At 41.3% G+C, this 20,398-nt stretch overlaps 1 protein-coding gene across 4 annotated transcripts in view; it reads left to right on the top strand.

The window, feature by feature from the left end:
* dcc (DCC netrin 1 receptor) overlaps positions 1–20,398 on the top strand; it is a 305,906-nt gene that overhangs the window by 208,191 nt on the left and 77,317 nt on the right. For 2 of the 4 annotated variants that reach the window (XM_055004135.1, XM_055004133.1), the window contains exons 13-18: positions 384–525; positions 3,040–3,150; positions 5,283–5,477; positions 7,915–8,010; positions 16,316–16,488; positions 18,819–18,957. In XM_055004135.1, coding sequence (XP_054860110.1) covers positions 384–525; positions 3,040–3,150; positions 5,283–5,477; positions 7,915–8,010; positions 16,316–16,488; positions 18,819–18,957 — 856 coding nt within the window. Of the gene's footprint in view, positions 1–383; positions 526–3,039; positions 3,151–5,282; positions 5,478–7,914; positions 8,011–16,249; positions 16,489–18,818; positions 18,958–20,398 lie in introns of all 4 variants that reach the window. The other 2 variants (XM_055004134.1, XM_055004132.1) reach the window with 1 other exon arrangement.

Below are 20,398 nucleotides of genomic sequence, written 5' to 3'. Positions count from 1 at the left end.
ATGACCACAAAAAGACACAAAATTACCATAAAGTAAACCAAAATTACAATAACTTTAACACAAACAGAGGCAAAATGACCACAATCACACACAAACAATATCAATGAGACACGAAATGACTTAAGAGACTTAAAGTGACCAGAAATGGATGAAAATGACCACAAAGAGAAGCAATTTCAGAAAGACATAAAATGAACAGAAACAGACCCAAAATGACCACAAACAGACCTAAAATGGCCTGAAACAGACACAAAATGACAGACACAAAATAACCACAAACAGACACAAAATGTCCCCTTCCTATTGCTCTGTGACCCTCGTCTTCAGTCTCAGATTGTTTTGCAGACTAATGCAGTTTTTCTTCTGCTGTTTCTGTCTTCCAGAGCATCAAGGTTTCCTGGCAACCGCCTCCACGTGGAGCTCAGAACGGCCTCATCACCGCTTACAAGATCAAATACAGGAAAACGGGTCGCCGTGGAGACCAAGAGGCCATCGAACCCAACAACTTCTGGTACCTGTTCACAGGTGAGGCGGCGTATTTGTTCAAATCAGGATGTTAATTTACTTTTACATGTTTAAAATCAAGCTGGATTCTTCATTTTTGTTAAGGAAATTGAATTCAAGGGATTTTAAGGAAAAACACAAATGGATGTTTTCACCGAGGCTGACAGGTTTGAATTATGTAAATGTGCAAGTATTGACAAAGAGAAGATTAAAATCCTCCAGATGTCTGTATGTGGGCAGGTGACACATTGGTCTGTTGTTTTTTTTCTTCCATTTGCATGAAACCTCTGCAGATGTGTGTGTGTTGTAGATGTGTGTGTTCCTGCATCCAAACTGCCACCAGCTATTATTTCAATTTGAGGTTTGCAGGATTTGAATGAAACTGATCTTCCTTTTCATTAGTTTCCACTGATGGCTATCTCTCAGCAGAATTCATTCCCCAGTGGCGGGGCGCTGGCTTTTCTGTTTGTGTGTTTGGAATCTGATCTGCCCACTGAAAGCCTGCTGTCAGGACGAATCACCGCTTCCTGCTGTCTGACAGCAAAACTATGAAAAATACATTTAATGCAGCTGCACTGTAGATGACAAGAACAGCGGGTTAAATCTTCATTTTACTGCTTTGTTGGTATGTTGCTACTTAAATCCCAGGACTAGAATAACTTAGTCTCAGGTATAGTCCCATTTTAAGACCAACAAATCTAGCCGTAGGTCATGAAGAACTAGTCCTAAGTCAAGAGAAGCAAGTCCCAAGCCTAATCCCATTGCCGGACCAACAAATCTAGACCAAAGTCACGTCCAGCAAGTGTAGTTCCTGGCTAAAGCCAAGAAGTCTAGTCTCAAGATGAATCAACAAGCTCCAAGTCAAGACATTGCCAGACCAACAAATCTAGACCAAAGTCAGGACCAGCAAATGTAGTCCCAGACGGAGACAAGATAGATAAGTCGATTCAAAAGACAAGACCAAGGAGTTCAGTCCCAGGCCAAGATCAACAAGTTCCAAGTCAAGACAAGCAGGTCTCAAGTTCTATTTCCATTTTATTTTACCAACGCCAAAGTCAACACATGTTTTACTGGATTGAAACCAAGTTGTCTAGTCTCAAAACAAACAATCTATTCACAGGTCAAAAAGAACCAGTCCTAAGTCAAGACAAGCATGTTCCAAGTCCAGTCCCATTGCTGTACCAGCAAATCTAGACCAAAGTCATGCCCAGCAAGTGTAGTTCCTGGTTGAAACCAAAAAATCTAGTCTCAAGATGAGCCAACAAGCTCCAAGTCAAGACATACAAGTCTCTGTCAAGACACGAGGTCTCATTTCCATTTCAAAACCAACAAATCTAGACATGGGTCAAGAAAAACCAAAGACAAGCAAGTCTCAAATCTAGTCCAAGGGTAACAAGTCTCAATTCAAGATAAGCAAGTCAACAAGTGTAGTTCCTAGGTGAGATTAAGAAGCCTAGTCCCAAGATATAACCAAAGACATTAGTCCCAGGACAAGACCAACAGCAGCCAAGGCAAGACAGGGATGTCTTTAGTCTAGTTAATGGGCAACAAGTCTGAAAGTCTAGATGAGTAAACCGCAGTTTTAATCCCAAGACAGGACCTACAACCTCCAATTTAATAGAAGCAAGTCTCAAGTCTAGTTCCATTTCAGGACCAACAAATCTAGTCACAGGTCAAGACAAGCAAGTCTCTGGTCTAGTCCCAGGCCCAAACTAATGGGTCTGGACCCATGATAAAGCCATTATATGTAGTCCCAGGCTCAGACCAAATAGTTTAGTCCTTGTCCAAGACCCAGAAGGTCCAAATCAAGATAAGTGTAATCTGAAGTCAGCAAGTCCCAAGTCAGGACGAGTGAAATCTAGTTTTAGGGTCAGACCAGCAAGTCAAGGCCCAAGCCAAAGCCAAGACATCCAGTAAGTTCCAAGTTTCAGTCAAGAGAAGCATGTCTCAAGTCTAGTTCCAAGTCGTCAAATCCCAGGTCAATACAAGCGAGCCTCAAAACTTGTCCCTGGTCAAGTTCCAAGTTGAGCCAAGGAAGTCTTAAGTCTAATCCCAAGACAAGATGAACAAGATTCAAGTCTATCAGTGAATCAACACTTTGTTGTTACAGTTGGAACTCTTGTTTTGCTGATTTATGTTTTAGGACTCTAAGTGTTTATGCTGCATTATCTGTTGAGCTAACTTCATAAGTTCTGTGTTATTACTGCTGCTAGCTGGCACTTCTCTATAGAATATGAGTTATGTTAGCTAGCAAGTCCTGACCGGTGTTTACTTCAGGCGGCAAGTGTTTACAAAATAATGACTTTAAACAGTAATTTAAATGATTTCAAGCAAGTTTCTTTATTGTGAAATCCCGAAAATGTCCATATAAATAAGCTAATCTGCCTGTATGACCTGCAGAACCCGCTTATAGTAACTACAGAAATATAATATTTTAGCAGCCAGGTACCCAGCACCTGTATAGTTAGCATATGAATAAAGAAAGGTAGCTGAACGTCAGGTACGATGATGTTGTCTCTCTCGCTCTGTTTCCAGGTCTAGAGAAGGGCAGTCAGTACAGTTTCCAGGTGGCAGCCATGACGGTGAACGGAACAGGTCCGGCCAGCGAGTGGTTCACCGCTGAGACTCCGGAAAACGATCTGGACGGTAAAGACTGAGAGTGTGATAGCGGTGATCTATACAACAGCATGTAACTGCCTCCACTGTCCCAACACACATAAATATTTAACCAGGTAAAGGCTGAGGAGGGTGGATGGAGGGGAGGTTCGTCTCCAGGGATGGAGGAGGTGTAGGAATAGTGGAGGCAGGAGGTGGAGGTGGAAGAAAGAAGGAAAAAATAAAAGAAATGAACTGTGTGTGGGAAAATATTGTCCAATTATAAAAAGTACAGTCAGTAAACTCACCTTTTGGGTATTTAGAAGTAGTGTATAAACATAAAAAATGCTTCATAAGGGCACAGATCAAGAAAGGCAAACTTTCTGTAGTTCCAAAGCAGTGGCAGAAAAAGTTCCAACTTAATGACATTTGAATAAATTTCCGCTTTGGGCTCCGAGAGGGAAAAGCTACACTTTCTCGCTCTGCTTTCTTCTGTTATGTAAATGAAACTACACACTGTTGCGACTCACAAGTACATATGCTGTTTAACATTCAGATTAGACTGGTTCATAATGTATATTACGTATGTGAGTGTGCAGCTATTACGTCTTCTGTACGCATTCATATTACATGTCAAATATATTTTACAGTAGTACCTTGTAAATATTGTATATTGACAAACATTTCAAATGTCTTTACATCAGCTGCTATAGTGTGTTATAAACCATTTATAAACTGCTGATGTTTTGCTATATAGTCAGATGAATTAAACAGCCCTATGTTCTGGTCACATAATTCTCAGCAGAATAATTAGAAAAGCTGACCTCAGGCTGAAGCTCAGGACCGAGATGTTCTGGTCAGAAGGAAGCCGTCAAGATAAAAACAACAAACACATCCATGCTAACTGTGTTTTCGGGCCGGGACACAAGGAGACGCAAATCTGGTTTCAATGGATTATCACTCAATAAAGTGATATGAAATGTCTTCCCCTGAGGACCGAGAGCGCTCTAATCTGATCTAATCTGATGCTGAGGAATAACACAAAGTGTCAGGTCTTGTTGTGGCTTAATACACAGCTAACAGGGTTAGCAATTGTTAGCCGCGGAAGCACTAAGTGGCTGCTTCTGTTGACGCTAACGTGGTTAGCTTCAAAACTGCTGCTGTTGCTGCTTCTGCTGGTGGAGGACAATAGGAATGAGCGGTGCTCGTTTCCATTCATCTGACGGCATCTCAACATGTCAGCTCCATGTCTGAATGATGAGTCACATCTAGTAATATTTCCATAACACGGCACAAGTCTGAACTGAACTGTCACATTAATAGAAAAGCAGAAGCAACTGCACTTTGAATTGTGTGGAATGATTTGCAGAAGCCAATTCTGGTCCCGGAACACTTTTCTCATTCATCATGCTCTACAATTTGACATCGATTACTAACTGAAATGTCCATAAAAATATTTAACTGCGATGAAGATGGAGTATCTAACAGGTCAGATTAATAGGAATCACCAGTAATTAATGTAATCTAGGATTTGACAAAACGTAAACAGGAGCTAAAGTTTAAATTGTTGCTTCTCGCTGTTTGTAGGAGTCTTTCCTCTGCACATATTTATGGTACGTGTCCACAGGATCCTTCAATTTCTCGCATCCCATTCATTATCTATGTGAAACGCACCACATTACATGCTGGTTGCATTGTGGTGCATCGCCCCGAAGATTATTTGCATGAAGTAGACTTAACTTCTAATTTATGCAAATTCAGTGTAGGGAGCAGAAGTCTGACGCAACGCAAAACTTTCGTAAAATGTCTAAACTAGCCGTCATTGAACTAAAACAAGGACAAATTCAGCAGCTTGTTTATTGCCTCAGATGCTTTCAGAAATAATTTTCACTGAATTGTTTTTGTAATAAAGGAGAAAGTTTGCGATCAAGCCGCCATGTTGGTCCAACGCTTCTACTGGACTGAAGGTCTGAAGGACTATCATGTCACCACCTACCTAGAATTGTCGTAGTTAAATTATCCTCACTTTTCATGAATAAATTATTGTCATGAGTTGACAGAATGTCGTCATTTTAACAAACTGATAAAACAGCAATGTTACATCTCTCATGTCTGACAAGGGCTACACAGATTCTCCCATGATGTCTTCTTCTTTGGTGTGACATTTCATTGTTTTTTTGCAGAGAGCCAGGTACCCGACCAGCCGAGTTCTCTTCACGTCAGGCCACTCCCCAACAGCATCATCATGTCCTGGACTCCGCCCCTCAGTCCCAACATCCTGGTCCGAGGCTACATCATTGGCTATGGAGTGGGAAGTCCCTACGCTGAGACGGTCCGGGTGGACAGCAAGCAGAGATACTACTCCATCGAGAACCTAGGTATGTAGCCAGGAGTGAACTGATGAAATAATGGATACCACTTTCATCCAGGACATGTTTAGCTTAGCTTAGCTGCTCAGAACTGAAACTGTCCTAAACGTTCTGATTTGTGTTACTATCATGCATCCATTCCATCCATTTTCTTCTGGTTATCTGGGGTTGGGTTGTAAAGGCAGCCTCGCTTTGCACCTCAACCTGGAGGATCTCAAGGTGTTCCCAGGCCAGATGAGATACATAAACGCTCCAGCAAGTTCTGGGTCAGTCCCCAGGGAATTCCCCTAGCTGAATGTACCTGGAAACCTTTAAAAGGAAGTCAGGAAATCAGACGTCAGAACCACCTCAGCTAGTTCCTTCCGACACATGGAACGGCATTTCTACAAGTTCTCTCCATATGTTCGAACTCCTGACTCTATCTTTAAGACTAAACCCAGTCACCCTTTGGCCGTTTGTATCCGCAAGCTCATTCTTTTTGTCACCACCCAGAGCTTATGGGCATTGGTGGAGGTTGGAACATAGATCAACTTGTACATCTTCATCACAACAGCCCAGTTTTTGTGTAAACAGATTAATAGTAAACTGACCTAAAGCAGTAGACATGGCTATAGCAGCAACTCTATCGCTAACATGCAAAACTGCAAAAGGGTTGGATCTCTGATGGCTAAAATTACCAGCTTTTCAGATATTAAAACATAGGATTAAAACCAGTAATGGCATAAAAATTTGGCACAGACTGAACATTTTACAGCAATTTGATCAATCTGAGAAAACATTGAAATTCATTGTAAGTGTGTAGTGTGTTAAAAAAAAAACATTATTATTATTATTACTATTATGGAACTTTTAAAGGTTTCAGTTATTTCAACAAGCCTCAGTGTGTTAGCTTTAAACTGTATGTTAGTCAGTGATGGACAAACTCTGTTGTTGGTACCTCAACAGCACAGTTTCATGACAAAGACTGATGAATTTCTCCATTTTTTAAGTTCTTGGTTAAGTCTTCTGCTTCCATGCATGTCAAGCATGGACATGTTGCCTGCTAGAAGTTAGTATTAAATGAAGCCAAAACTGAACTTTAGATTTGGCAACTGTGCAGGAGGCCCCCAAAGTTCCAACCCTGTGAACCCCACCACCAACTTTTATAAACACTTGGATTTCAATAATTTAAGTCTCGTGGAGGAATACTGGATCCTTTGGCCCAAACTTGGTAACACTTTCACTTATTTACCCTCCATGTGGCAGTTTTGAAATGTGGAATTTGGACTCCAAAGTTGCTGAAACCTCCCAAATTCCCTAAAAAATAGCGACAACACGTCCAAGCTATTTGGTGCCACAAAGGCCCCAAGGTTTACTCAGGTTCACCTGGGTTTTGCAACAGTTTCTGGCAATGAAAATGAACCAAAAATGTGCCAGAGGAACTTACGTTACCTGAGTTTGACTCTTTTCAGTGCAGCATTCCAGCTTCAGAAACTTGGCGCCTCTCCGTGAATTTTAAAATGTTCTTGATCTGCTCAGTGCCTTGCTAAAGGGCCAAATGGCAATGATGGTTCTGCAGAGTTATGAGGAGAAAACGGATCCCAAATAATTCCCGTCACTGTCAGGATCTTCTCTTTTCTCTTATCTGCACCAGAATAATCTATCACTCCATGAATCTACATCCCTAGCACCTATTTAATATGTTCATCCTTCATGAATCCAGCTGCTCCTGCCGAAAAACTGCCAATATTGACACGACGCTCCCCTCTTCCATTAATTCATTATGATGATGAAATCCCTATTTAATTACGATCAATAATTTAAGGGAATTTAATAAGAAAGCCGCTCGAGGTGGAAATCTAATTGTGAAAGGTCGAAAAAAGAGAAAACATCCTCCCCGGCGAGAGCAACAAGCAATTTGCATGCCAAAGAAGACAATAACAAATTGGGTGAATTTTTTATACGCGGCTGAAAATTCCCATCTCAGGTCTCATAATGGAGGAGTAATGAAAAAATAAAACCCGGCCGTTGTGTTGCACGCATGCTGGGGAGCGAGCGCACATATGTACACGGCATTTATAATTCATGGCGATCATTAATTCATGCGGCGGTGGCATCTGGGGAGCAGAGTGGGTGTGTTTGCTTAACCGATGCGACGCTTTGACGCCACATGTGGAGAACATGCGGCGTCATGGCGTCGAGAGCGACAAGTGTCTGAAGTCTGCGGCCGTCACGTCTTTTCTGGATTTCTGCAGCCCTTCATGTGTCAAGTCAGGACTGAGGGAAAAACATCCTTAAAACTGGCGGGAACAGCCTGTCAAAGTCAGGGAAAAAGTTGCCAGAGTTTACTTTTGCTCACGTCAAATCACTTCCGTCAAACTGGGCTTGACCTTTCAGTCTTTCCAGCATCATCAGTTACATCTTAAACCAATGATCCGCTATGCCGAATGTCTCTTCTGTCTTTCAGAGCCGAGCTCACACTACGTGATTTCCCTGAAGGCCTTCAATAATGCCGGGGAGGGAGTTCCTCTGTACGAGAGCGCCGTCACTCGATCCCTGACAGGTAGGATCATTATTACCGCTGATAAATCCCAGTAATACGTGTTTACAGGACGATATTGTTGTGTTGTTTAATTTGTGGTTCTCTGCAGATATAATAACAGATCATTTGTGTCAATGTCAGTGAACAAAACTGAACATTTAAGAGTATAATATCAGACAAAGCAGCTCTACTATTATCACTGGTTGTGGCAATATTAGGAATAGGAGTAGCAGCAAAGAACTTGGTGGAAAACCATCAATAATACTATCTGTGTTTGCAGTAATAGTACTGCAGACCATAATATTAGTAAGAGTAGCACTATTAACACTTCTTTTATTAGCTCAGTACACAGAGAAAAGTAGTGTTTAGCAGTATTAGTCACAGTATTGGTTGTAGTAGTTGTCACAACAGCAGTTATACTAACAGTAGCTGTAGTGTTAGCATTAGCAGTTGGCTAAAATCCATTAAAAGCAATGCAAAAGGCAAATTTGCAGGTATTAGTAGCAGTTTTAGCATTAGTAGTGGTTAAAGTAGTTTTTGTATGCCTAGTAGTAGAACTAGAACTATGTAAAAAAGTATTTGTACCATTAGCTGCATTAGAAGTAGTAGTATTAGCAGTAGTAAAGCCAGTAATAGTAGCAGATGTAGCAGTAGCATTAGCAGCACTAACTGTTTTTATAGATGTAGCATGTGTGTTCAACAGCATTAGTTATAGTATTAGTTGTAGTAGTTGTAGCAACAGCAGCTATACTAAAAACAGCTGTAGCATTAGCAGTTGGCTAAAGTCCATTAAAAGCAATGCAAAAGGCAAATTTGCAGGTACAATATAAGCAATATTAAAGACAGTAGTAGGGCTAGCAGTAAAACGGTTATCTGTTGGCATATAAGGAGTATCTGAAGCATCAGGTGTGCAAAGCAGTATTAGTAGCAGCATTAGTAGTGGTTAAAGTTGTTTTTGTTGCCCCTGTAGTAGTATGAGTAGCTGTAGAATAAAAGAAGAACGATGTAAAAAATCATGTGTAAAAGTAGTTACATTAGCAGTAATGTATTATTAGCAACAGTAAAGGCAGTGATAATAGCAGGAGTAGAAGTAGCAAGCAGAATTAGCACTAGCATTGGCAGCATTAAACATACATACAGTACTAGGTATAGTATTAGTTGTAGTAGTTGTAGCAACAGCAGTTGAGCAGTAGTTGTATTAGTATCAGTTGTAGCATGCTGCTAGCATTAGGGACTGTTTTAGCATTAGCAGTAGTTTTAGTACTCCTAGATGTAGCAATGTTAGTAGTATGAGTCACGGAAGACTAATAGTAGTAGATGAACTTGGTGAAAAAGCATTAGCAGTAACAGCATTAGCAATATTAAAAGCCATAATTCTAGCAGGAGCAGCAGGAACACTAGTGGTAGTCATATTTGCAGCATTAGCAGGGTTGTTCAGCAGTATTAGTCATAGTACTACAGTTAGTTTTAGCACTTGCAGTACCAGCACAATTACAGTATTAGTAGCCGTAGCATTAGCATCAGTTCAGCAGTGGTTGTATTAGTAGCTGTTGTAGTGCTAACAATAGGAGCTCCTTTAGCAATAGCATGATTTGTAGCAATAGCCTCAGGACTAGTAGTAGTATTATGTCGCATTCATGTTTTCTCAAATCATATCAATAGTAGCAAGAGTAGCACTAGCCCTAGTCATATTAGCAGCTTTACCTGTATCAGCAATAGCAATAACACTGCAGTAGCATTAGCTTCAACAAAAGATCCACTAGATTTAGCAGCTACAGTCAGTATTAGTAACAGTGGGAGTGTTGTAGTGTTTGGGTGAAATTATATTTGTACCAGCAGCACTGTAAGTCATGGTGGTATCAGCTGGAGTAGCTGAATTAGCTGTTGTAGGCTAGTGGCATTAGCAGCATTAGCGACAGAAGTAAAGGCAACTGCAGCCTTAGCAAATGTAGAGATCCTAGGAGTGATAAAGGCGATTTCTACCAGCTGAGTTTGAGTTGATAGCGATGGATAAAGTGTATGTTTGCAATTTTGATTCAGAAGAAAAACATTCTGGGGATGTTCTGACAGTTTGTTCTGAAATATTCATACTGAACATGCATGTCTGTGGGTGTAGCATGTATGATTGTATCTAACTGTACGATTACAATCTGACTGAGCATCTGTGGGCTGCTGGGAATGCTAGTTGAATCCACAGAGGCCCCGCTGCTAACATGTTGTTGCCTGATACCAGCAGAAACCTTTAGAAGCGTCTTCAGAGCTGCTCTGGCTGCAAAAAGGTGGACTTAGAAACATTACTGAGGTGGTTTTAATGTTGCGGCTGACTGGTTTTTATTGATATATTCTGTATGATGGCTCACCACCGCCATTACTTTATGTGTGAGTGTTTGCGAGAGAGAGACTCATTAGCTCTTCCGGCAGACGACGAGCTGTAGGAGTGAGATAAATGAAACGCATCCAACTCTCAGCCAAGTTTCATCTTATGAATTAAACAGCCGACCCTTCTCTGCTCAGCCCGGCTGCCTGCAGCTGACATAAATCCTTTATTACTCTCATAAAAACACCACATTTCTGAGGTTTTCCAGCCCTCACGGTGTGATGATAGTCGGAGGAAAAACCAGCGAGACGACTCGGTTCGGTTTCTTAACCTCCGTCGGCTCAAAAAAAAAAAAGGTTATTTTAAACTTTCGTCTTGTTGTCTTTGATTGAGATTTCTTTAAAAGGAGTTGGTAGGAAAGAAAAGCAGAAGGTGGAAGATGAAGGCGGGACGAGAATCTGACTCAGATAAACAGAAGGGGGCCAGAGAGAGACATTTGATGGACTTTAATGTAAGTTCGTGGAGGAAATAAGGAGGAAAGGAGGAATATATGAAATCCTGGGGCATCGGATTCTATCCTACTAACACTGGTTCATAATCTGGTTCATAATCTAGTCCAGATATAATACACAAGTACTAACAGACACTCATAACAGCACTGACACATTCAGGGTCACGTTGGCATTTAGACAGAAAATCAACAGCGCTGGTTGTTTTATAAAACAGCTATTAGTTCCATATCAGTATAAATACACGTGGAAGTTATAGGTTAATGTGTCGGGTGTTCTATAGATGTACAACAACACATCTGGAGCTCTCCAGATCTTTGTAAACACATCTGGAGTTCTGTACATCTACAATAACACATTTAGTTTTGTACAGATTCATATACACACCAGAAATCCTAAAGAAATTTGTTTGTCCTTGAGCTACATAGACACATCTGGAATTTTCAAGAGATGCATTGAAATCTGGAGTTCTCTAGATACATCTGGATTTCTGGAGAGATATGTAGATATATCTGGAGTTCTGTAGAGATATGAGGGCACATCTGGACTTTGGCAGGGAAGCATCGGTACATTTGGTGTTCTCTACAAATACATGGAGACATAGGTAGTTTTCTGCAAAGTTGTAGACACATCTGGACTTCTCCGGAGATATGGATACTCTCTGAATGTCTGTAGAGATATATGGACACATCTGGAGTTCTCTAGGCATATGTGACACATCTGGAGTTCTCTAGACATTCGTAGACACATCTGGAGTTCTCTGGACATTCGTAGACACATCTGGAGTTCTCTAGACATTCGTAGACACATCTGGAGTTCTCTAGACATTCATAGACACATCTGGAGTTCTCCAGACATATGTGACACATCTGGAGTTCTCTAGACATTCGTAGACAAACTGATATATTCATAGTTCTCTTGGAAAGTCCATTTTTGTCTATATATTTGTGACAATACACACACATCTTGAGTTTTCCGGAGCTACATAGACACACGTAGAATTCTGAGGAGGAACTCAGTCACATCTGGAGGTCCTTTGAGATATTTACAGTCCGACACGGAGCTGTAGTGTGACAGTGGGAGTTGATAAGCTGAGACCCTGAGGGCTGAGACAGAAACTAAAAGCATTACTTTTGTGAGAAGGTCGACGGCAGTGACAAACACACACCTACACTCACTCACTGTCGGGCTGCGGTGGCGGCAGCCTGCTGGAGAGGGTTTTTTTTTTTTTTTTAATGAGGGCTTTAAAAAATGCCTCGTTAACGGTGGAATCCTGGTTAATATACTGCCTCGTCCTCGCCTCGCTGCCCGCCTGCTGCAGAGGCTGAACTGATCCCCGCCAACCGCCACGCTGCCGTTTGATCAACGAGTGGAAGGACTGCTGAGAGACAGGCGGCGACGTGAGGGGGGGCTAAGTGGAATGAGAAGGGAGGAAAAAGGAGATGGAAGTGTGGCTGGAAGAGGTAATGGAAGGTTAGCGGGAAGGGATCAAGGGAGCGAGAAGGTAGCAGAAAAATGCGGAAAAGGAGGCAGCGAAGTGAGCACACAGATTAGGGATGTAGAGGCGATAAAGGGTGGAGGGAGTGCAGCGGGGGAGGAGGAGGAGGCATGTCCTGCATCCTCATCAGTATTCTGTCCTGACTGGAGCTTTATTGTGATGCTGGACGACCACTTTAACCACGACACCGGCTGCTGCAGCTCCCAGCACCTCCTTCATCAATCTCCCTCTCCTCCCTCCATCAGTCTCGCTCTCTCCGTTGGCCTGAAGCTGTACATCTCTCTTCAACAGCGGCACGTTAGATGTCACTGTTGATTCTCTCAGCGGCCTCGTTTACACTGCAGACACAACAGAACAGGCCTACCTCACCTGCGACACGCTGCACCTGATGTTCTAGTAGTTAAATCATACAGTATAGACTTACTAATCTGTTCTTCCTTACGTAGATTTTCTTTAGATAAAGGTGACACATGTGACACACAGGTAAGAAGTCATCGGTCAGTAAGTGGATGATCTGAGGTCAGTGAATGTGTCTCAGGGATTGTAGGATAAAGATTCCTGGATCTGAAGGTCCAGTCTCTGGTGGATCAGTTCTCCTTGATAGAACTACACCATGAAGACTGAAGAACCAAGAAACTCTGAGAAAAGCTTGTTGAAAAGCATCAGTCAGGACGATACAAGAACATTTCCAAGTTCCTGAAGATCTCTAGGAGTCCAGTTAAATCCATCATTAAGAAATGGAAGGAAGATGGAACATGAATAAATCTGACTAGAGCAGGACGTCCTCAAGACCTGAGAGACTAGAGAGGGAGGCCACCAAGACTCTTATGACTCCTCTGAAGGAGTTCCAGCTTCAGCAGCTGAGATGTTAGAGACTGTTCATCCAACAACTGTTGTCTGTTCTTCACCAGTCAAAGCTTTATGGAGACAAAGAGAAAGACTCTGATGGAAAAAAGCTCCAATTAAATCTGGACTAGAGTTCACCAGAAGACATGTGGAGACTCTGAAGACACCTGGAAGAAGGTTCTTTGGTCTGAGGAGACCAGGATGGAGCTTTATGTCCATCAGACTAGATGATATGATTGATGGACACCAAACACTGAACATCATCACAAACACACCATCCCCACTGTGAAGCATGGTGGTGGCAGCATCATGATGTGAAGCATGGTGGTGGCAGCATCATGACGTGAAGCATGGTGGTGGCAGCATCATGATGTGAAGCAGGGTGGTGGCAGCATCATAATGTGAAGCATGGTGGTGGCAGCATCATAATGTGAAGCATGGTGGCATATGCTAGTTTGTAACTCCTTCAGAGGAGTCATCGGTGTCTTGGTGGCCTCCGTCACTAATCTCTTTCTTGCTCGGTCTCTCAGTTTTTAATTAACTGACATTATAAAAAGTTTTTTCAGGTTTTCTGAGTCTTTTTTTGTAAATTCTTGCCCATAAACAAATTAAACTGACTATGATTTAATGCTGAAAAGCAATTAAACAGCAAAACCTCCGTAGGCGGTGAGTAATTTTTATAGGCATTATATATATATTTAACTTCAATTCATATAAATATTCATATCAGTGTTTGTTTCCATGGTATTTTTTCCCTTGTACTTATTTAAGAAAGAAAAAAGGAACATTCCAGTACCACTTGGTTGGATCATTTTGGCTATTTCAAATTCATTGAGGTCACTACTGGTCAGCACCAGTGTAAATAATAAGTGTAGTTTTGTGTTTTGTGCAACAATCCCACTTAAACCAGCGGCTCACTCTGACCCTAAATCAGTGGCGATGGTGCAGTCGGTGGATTTAAGGGCCGATGATGGATCCTGAAGTTAGAGATGATTTGTTCCAGTCCTAACATCTGTGTGAGTGTCAGGCAGCGAATGCATGTAAGTGGGTGTTGAAGCACTGAGATAAAAATAGATGTTAGAATCAGATTTTTCTTTAGAAGACAGTTGCAGAGGGACTCTCAGGGATCAGTATCCCCTGGTCTTATTTCACAGAACAGAACAGAACTGGAGCTTTAATTGTCTTCATTTTATACTAAAGGAAGTGGAGCAACATTTAAATGAACAATTATGTATTTTTTCTAAGATGTATTCTCATATTTTTACCGTTTTGTATTATTTAGCTATTTAGTTGCGGCATACTTTAACTTTCCTTCCTCTTATGTAATCTCAAATACATTTCGGTATGCCGTTAAATCTGATCCAAACGTCTCACAGATTTTCCAGCATTACAAACGCTCGTCTTTAGCTGCCCTGAAGGCTGTTCCACTTATTTAACGCACAAGAATGCAACGTCTAAGTTCCCGTCTGTGGCTTTGCAGTGAACCAGAAAACAGTGCTGTTGACTTTCTCTGACTGTTTCTGCTTCCAGTAGGTTCGGCTGTCAGTAGATCAGAGGTCGCAGAGCTCAAACCAGCAGAGAGGCTTTTATTTTGTTAAATCTTCAGCTCGTGTCCAACTCTGCTCGTTCCAGCTCTGCATTAGCATCCGTTAGCATCTTCTTCTACATTGTGCTGCCTTCAGGTGCTCCTCCAGCCTTTACTTCCTGGTTCAGAAGTCACGTTGATTCACCCTGCGAGGCTGTCAGGGTCAACAAGTCCAAATCATGTGGTCACAAATGAACTTACCCCCTGAGAAAACACATTTCTGTCAAAAATGTAACTGAGAATCCAGTTTAATTTTACAAAAACGCAACTTTTTAGAGATCAGGGCTGATGTCAGACACCTTAACGGACTCTAAAGTTCGAGTCGTTTCTTAAATAATGTAAAAAATTAACATTTTTAACTGAAATTGTTACCTGTAATTTGTTATTTTTTCACCAAACACAACGTCCACATCAAAAATCTGTACTTGCATAAATAGTCTTTTTACAATGCTTTACTATGAAATTACACAGTTCTTGTGTCTTTGACTCAGCTAAAAATATCATTATTTCATAGATATTTGCCATTTTTTAAAGAAAAATATGCATGTTAAATACTGAAAAATAGTAAATCTATCTTTTCTGTTGAATTACAGATAATGTCTAGTAAAATCCTTGGGAAAAAAGTATTAAATGTACGTGTTTATCATCCATAATGTCCACATCGGAATTTTGTATTTGTGTAAATAGGAAAAATAAATCTAAAAATAGAATTATTTTACAGATATTTGATGTTATTTTCACATTTTTCCCCAATTTTTGTAGATTACAGTATTTGTACGTATTTTTTCTGGCTGATTGTAAGACACATCAGCTGACTTTAAATTTTCAGACATTTCTAAAAAAATATTCATACTTACAAATTCTAGTTTACCTTTCTTAGAAAATCAGAGGCACTGTGTTTTACATGCTAAAATAAAATAAACATAGAAAACATTAAATAAGAATTTAATATCCCAACATTTTCTTTTACCTTAATGCGTTTTGTGTACTTTTAAAAATAAATTCTCACATTTCTGAAAGCACCTGAAGGTAGCATCTGCTCTCTAATTGGAGCCACAGACCCACAAATATGGCTTTTATTTGTTACAATGTACAGCATTGTTTTTTTTACTTTCAGTTTATGAGTTTTGCTTTGTTTTTTCTGGGTTTTTTGATTCCATTTTGATGGGTTTTGACCCGACGTCTGTGGCTCTGTGGCTCCACTTCCTGTTTAGATTCATGTCTTTTATCTCTGGCAGTTTTCTTACTGTTTGTCCTTTTCTCCTCCCTTTTCTCTCCTGTTTTTCACTTCCTCATACATCCTCTCCTCTAAAACCAACATGACCGCATGCTGCATGTCACTTCCATACTTGCATGCCACCTTACCTACCTACTATTTACCTTGACATATGCTTGTGGAACTCACGCCTCCACATTTAAACCTTCATTATTGCACTTTCATTACATTGTATGATTTGGTTGAACACCCCCAAACCCACCCGGTTGCCGTTAACGACCCCTCTCAGACCCCATAGACCCATCTGAGGACGACCTCTTCCACCTCTTTGATAAATACCCCACTCCCATGCCAGACACCAGCACTCCCATGATCCCTCCAGTGGGGGTCCAAGCCGTGGCGCTGTCCTCCGATTCGGTCCGGGTCTCCTGGGCCGACAACTCGATGACCAAGAACCAGAAGGCGTCTGAGGTCCGGTACTACTCGGTCAAGTGGAAGACCAGCTACTCCACCAGTGGAAAGTACAAGGTAAAGGCTAGATTCAAGTCATGCATTTTTAGACCACATTTGATGAAATTAAAAGACTTAATTTTGACAGTAACCAACCATACCTCAACTTAAGACTTTACCTGAAATATGTCTGTCTTGACATGGGACTTCTTGTTATGTACTTGGTGCTTGACCTTGAATTTTTGACTTTGGAAAGATTTTACATCATCCACAAGACTAAACAATGATGGCAAACAGCCCAACTTTCAAACAGATTTACTTGGAATTAGTGTTTACTTATTCATAATTTGTACATGTTGTTTTTTAGGAAACTTATAGTTTAAGGCTTGGACTTGACTTGGGACTAACCTGCTCAAAATTGGTATTTATATTACTTTTGGGATTGACTTAAGATCTCCGCTTGGGACTTTCCTGGACACTTGTCGGTCCTAAATAGGAGTTTGAAATGAAACTCGACTTGAGACTTGCAGAAAGGTGTCAAACTGAAGAAAAAAAAATGATTTCTTGACCTCTACCATGAAGGGATCTAGTTTCTCAGCAAAGGGTATTTTGCTACAGTAGTTTGGGTCCACTCGCCCTTTTGGAGGGAGGGTTCACTGTAAGTCAATACAAAGTTGTTCTGAGTTTATCCTATGATGAAACACTTCTATCTTGATGGGGGTGGTAAACGTTCCCATAACAAGTATTTCAATGAAAATGATGTGAATTATAGTCTATGCCATCACAACCAAACAAACTCAACCCAATTGAACATCTACAGGAGATTTTGGACCAACCTGTTGGATAACACCATCTTCAAAGCACAATGTGAGGAAATGTCTTCTGAGGAATGGGCTTCCATCCGTCCAGTAGAGTTCCAGAGATTTGGAGATCAATGCCGATTAGATGTGAAGCTGTTCTGGGTGACCCAACACCTTACTAAGCCACTAGATTGGCTTTTCCTTTAATTTGTGACCTATCTTGACTTGATACTTGACTTGACAGTTACCTGTAAAATTGTGATTTGCATAGTGTAAGACACAACCTTGGACTTTCTTAATGTGGGACTTGACGAAAACAGCGACTTGGTTATTTACATTTTGAGATAAACCAACTGAGTACAACAGCGAACTCAATACAGGCGAGTCTACATGGATTTTAAAATCAACCACTATTTAAATAAAACTGACCTGAACTGACTTGGGACTGTTGGTTTTGACTTGCACCCTTCTTGTCCTGACTTGTAAAATGACTTTGAATGTGTACGTGTTGACTTAAGGCTTAATCTGTGTTTACTTGGTACTTGCATCTGGGCATTAGAGTTACATATAACGTGCAGAATGTATACTTAACCCCCCTTTGCTGTCTTACAAGCTCAACACTTAAAAATTGTCAGATAAACACTATGTATGTTGCTTCGTACTTCCTGTTTCTGCTTTACCTAAGGAATATTTCTCTCCTGAACAAGAAGTGTCACCCCTGCAACTCCACCACCTCTTGACAGGGATTAAACATCATGCTTGCAACCTCTTATGCCGACTGCATTTAGTCAGTAGCATATTGGCAAGAGTCCACTCATTTCCCGCTGCACAGCAAGACTAAAATGAGCACAGCCGTTACTAACAGTACTTATGGACAATCAAGAGGCTTTCACAGCATTCTGAGTAGACTAGAATATACGTGTTTCTTTACTTCCTTTTGTCACCAAGAAATGTTTTGAACATATTATTCTCAGCTGACAGGTGCAGTGTAGATGGTTTAGTGGTTGTAGTGAAACGAGATAAAGCTCTTCACTGATCTTGTCATGTTTTTATACTCACCTGGTGAAACTTCTTCCAACCCAACACTCGACTTGAGTGGAAAAAACCCTTGACAATAATCTGAGCTATGCTTCAAAAACACTGGAAATAGGAAATCTATACAAGGGCAGACAGACTCTTCACCTTAATAAAGAGCAGACAGAGGGGAGGCACAGACAGAAGTCTTGCCTTCCTCTTTTCTTTCCATCACATCCTGAAAACGAGACATTTTCTGTGTGCCACAAGGACAAACAGAAGTCTGGTCTTAAAGTGAAAAGGCAACAAAGTTCACTCTGCCGCTGGGGTTTGTTAATGCCCTCTGATGTCAAAGATAGAAGCAGAAAATCTTTAAAGTGCAAACGCAAGGACAGACATGCAAGAAGTAGGATGCATTTGCAAAGTTTGCAAACTCTGAAGGCGTTCTTCATTTCATCCTTATTTCTTACATCTTCACAGGCAGACATCTCTGTGTTGTATGAGCCATGTATTTATTTATGTATATTATTCTGTAACAGCCGCTTTAGTCTTGTCTGTTTAGGTTTAAAACTAAAAAGTATGTCATGTCTCCAGTCTGCAGACACCACAGCACTCAGCCACACTGTCACCGGCCTCAAACCCAACACCATGTACGAGTTCGCCGTCATGGTGACCAAAGGTCGCAAGTCCAGCACCTGGAGTATGACGGCACATGCTACGACGTACGAAGCAGGTATGTCTTTTAGATACACAATGCTTTTGTGTTTTTGAGGAACCCATTGGCATTACGCATCCTGTAGCCCCAAACTCTGACTGTAACCAAAGCCGAATTTGGATGCAACACCCCTCGAACAACCTTTTGTTCTTGTGGTGCCTTCCATTTCACTGTTCCTCAAGCTGTAAGCTACCATTCTAAAGTTCTTCTCAAGAGGTTCTGATCTTTAGGTTGTACCAGAAGAGTGTTGAACAGTTTCTGGTAAGTCCTACATACCAGTAGGAATGTTCTTACGATTAATTCGGGCAAAGTCCATCCACCGCAAAAGTTAAGTCTTGAAAATGTTGGTAGGTATGCACTTAGGTATACCTTTAGGTTGGAAGAACAGGTTCTACTTTTCAATATAGACCTAAAGCATCTGACCTAAAGCATCCACCTTGCATTTGGTGATACAGAACCAGAGGTAGCTGTAAATTTGTAGGAATCTTAAAATTAAAGCAGCAATCCCTACAGCCTGGTGCCTAATGAGGGGGTTGGGATGGTTGAGAGAGCTGCAGCAGCAAATGAGGGGAGTAATGGTAAGAAATGTCTGCTTATAATGACCACCCACATGCATGTGATTGGAGGTTCATTGGGATGATGAATCGACTTCCGCACTCACAGCTGTGTTTACTTCTATAGCGTAAGAGTAGGTGGACGATGTGGGTTTTGTTCCGACGATTTATTCAAACCAATTTTTGGAAAAGCAGGTGTACGCTGCAGGAGTTCAGGAAACGTGGGTGCACCAAAACACCAAGGTGCCGAACTTTTTTAATTCCTTCCCCTCCTGGAGCGGCAATTACTTTTAATAAGAAGTTTAACAACGGACAGATTTCATGTTTTGGTTCAGTGAAGAGTCATGGAGAATCTCCGCTCTCCCCCGCAACAACACAACAACCGTCTGCAACAATGGAGGACCAACCGCAGACCCGAAGCAAAATGTCAAGGTATCCCTTTCAGGATGTTTACAATCATGTTTGCCGGATTTGTCACCCAATTAAGCGTGAACGGCATTACGCCACCGGCTCCCCGGGGCCCGCTGGAATACATTGACATTCGGAGTGAGCAGACGGACTGAGCCCACTCAGTCCCTGCAGTGATCCACCGACTCCAGATGAACAAACTGACCGTATCATCACAACAAAATGCACACTTTCACTGTTTCTACACATTTTCGCCGCCTTTGTTGCAGCTCTGCCTTACTGTTAAAACAATCACCCACTGAGTGTACAAGACGAGAAACATCAGAAAACAGAGATATTGGTTCCCTCAAACAACCATTAAACTCAGCATCTCAGTCCCCAGAGGATGAACCCTGAGATTTCAGTGACCTTTCCTCTTTCACCGCCGTCAAAAACAACAAAATTCCCACTTAGAACAGTTAAAAATGTCAAATTTAATTGCCAATATGGTTCCTGTC

The sequence above is a fragment of the Amphiprion ocellaris genome, chromosome 17 (genome assembly GCF_022539595.1).
Source record: "Amphiprion ocellaris isolate individual 3 ecotype Okinawa chromosome 17, ASM2253959v1, whole genome shotgun sequence".
NCBI classification, from domain to species: domain Eukaryota; kingdom Metazoa; phylum Chordata; class Actinopteri; family Pomacentridae; genus Amphiprion; species Amphiprion ocellaris.
The sequence above is the reverse complement of the archived record's forward strand: the minus strand, read 5'-3'. Positions and strand labels throughout refer to the sequence as shown.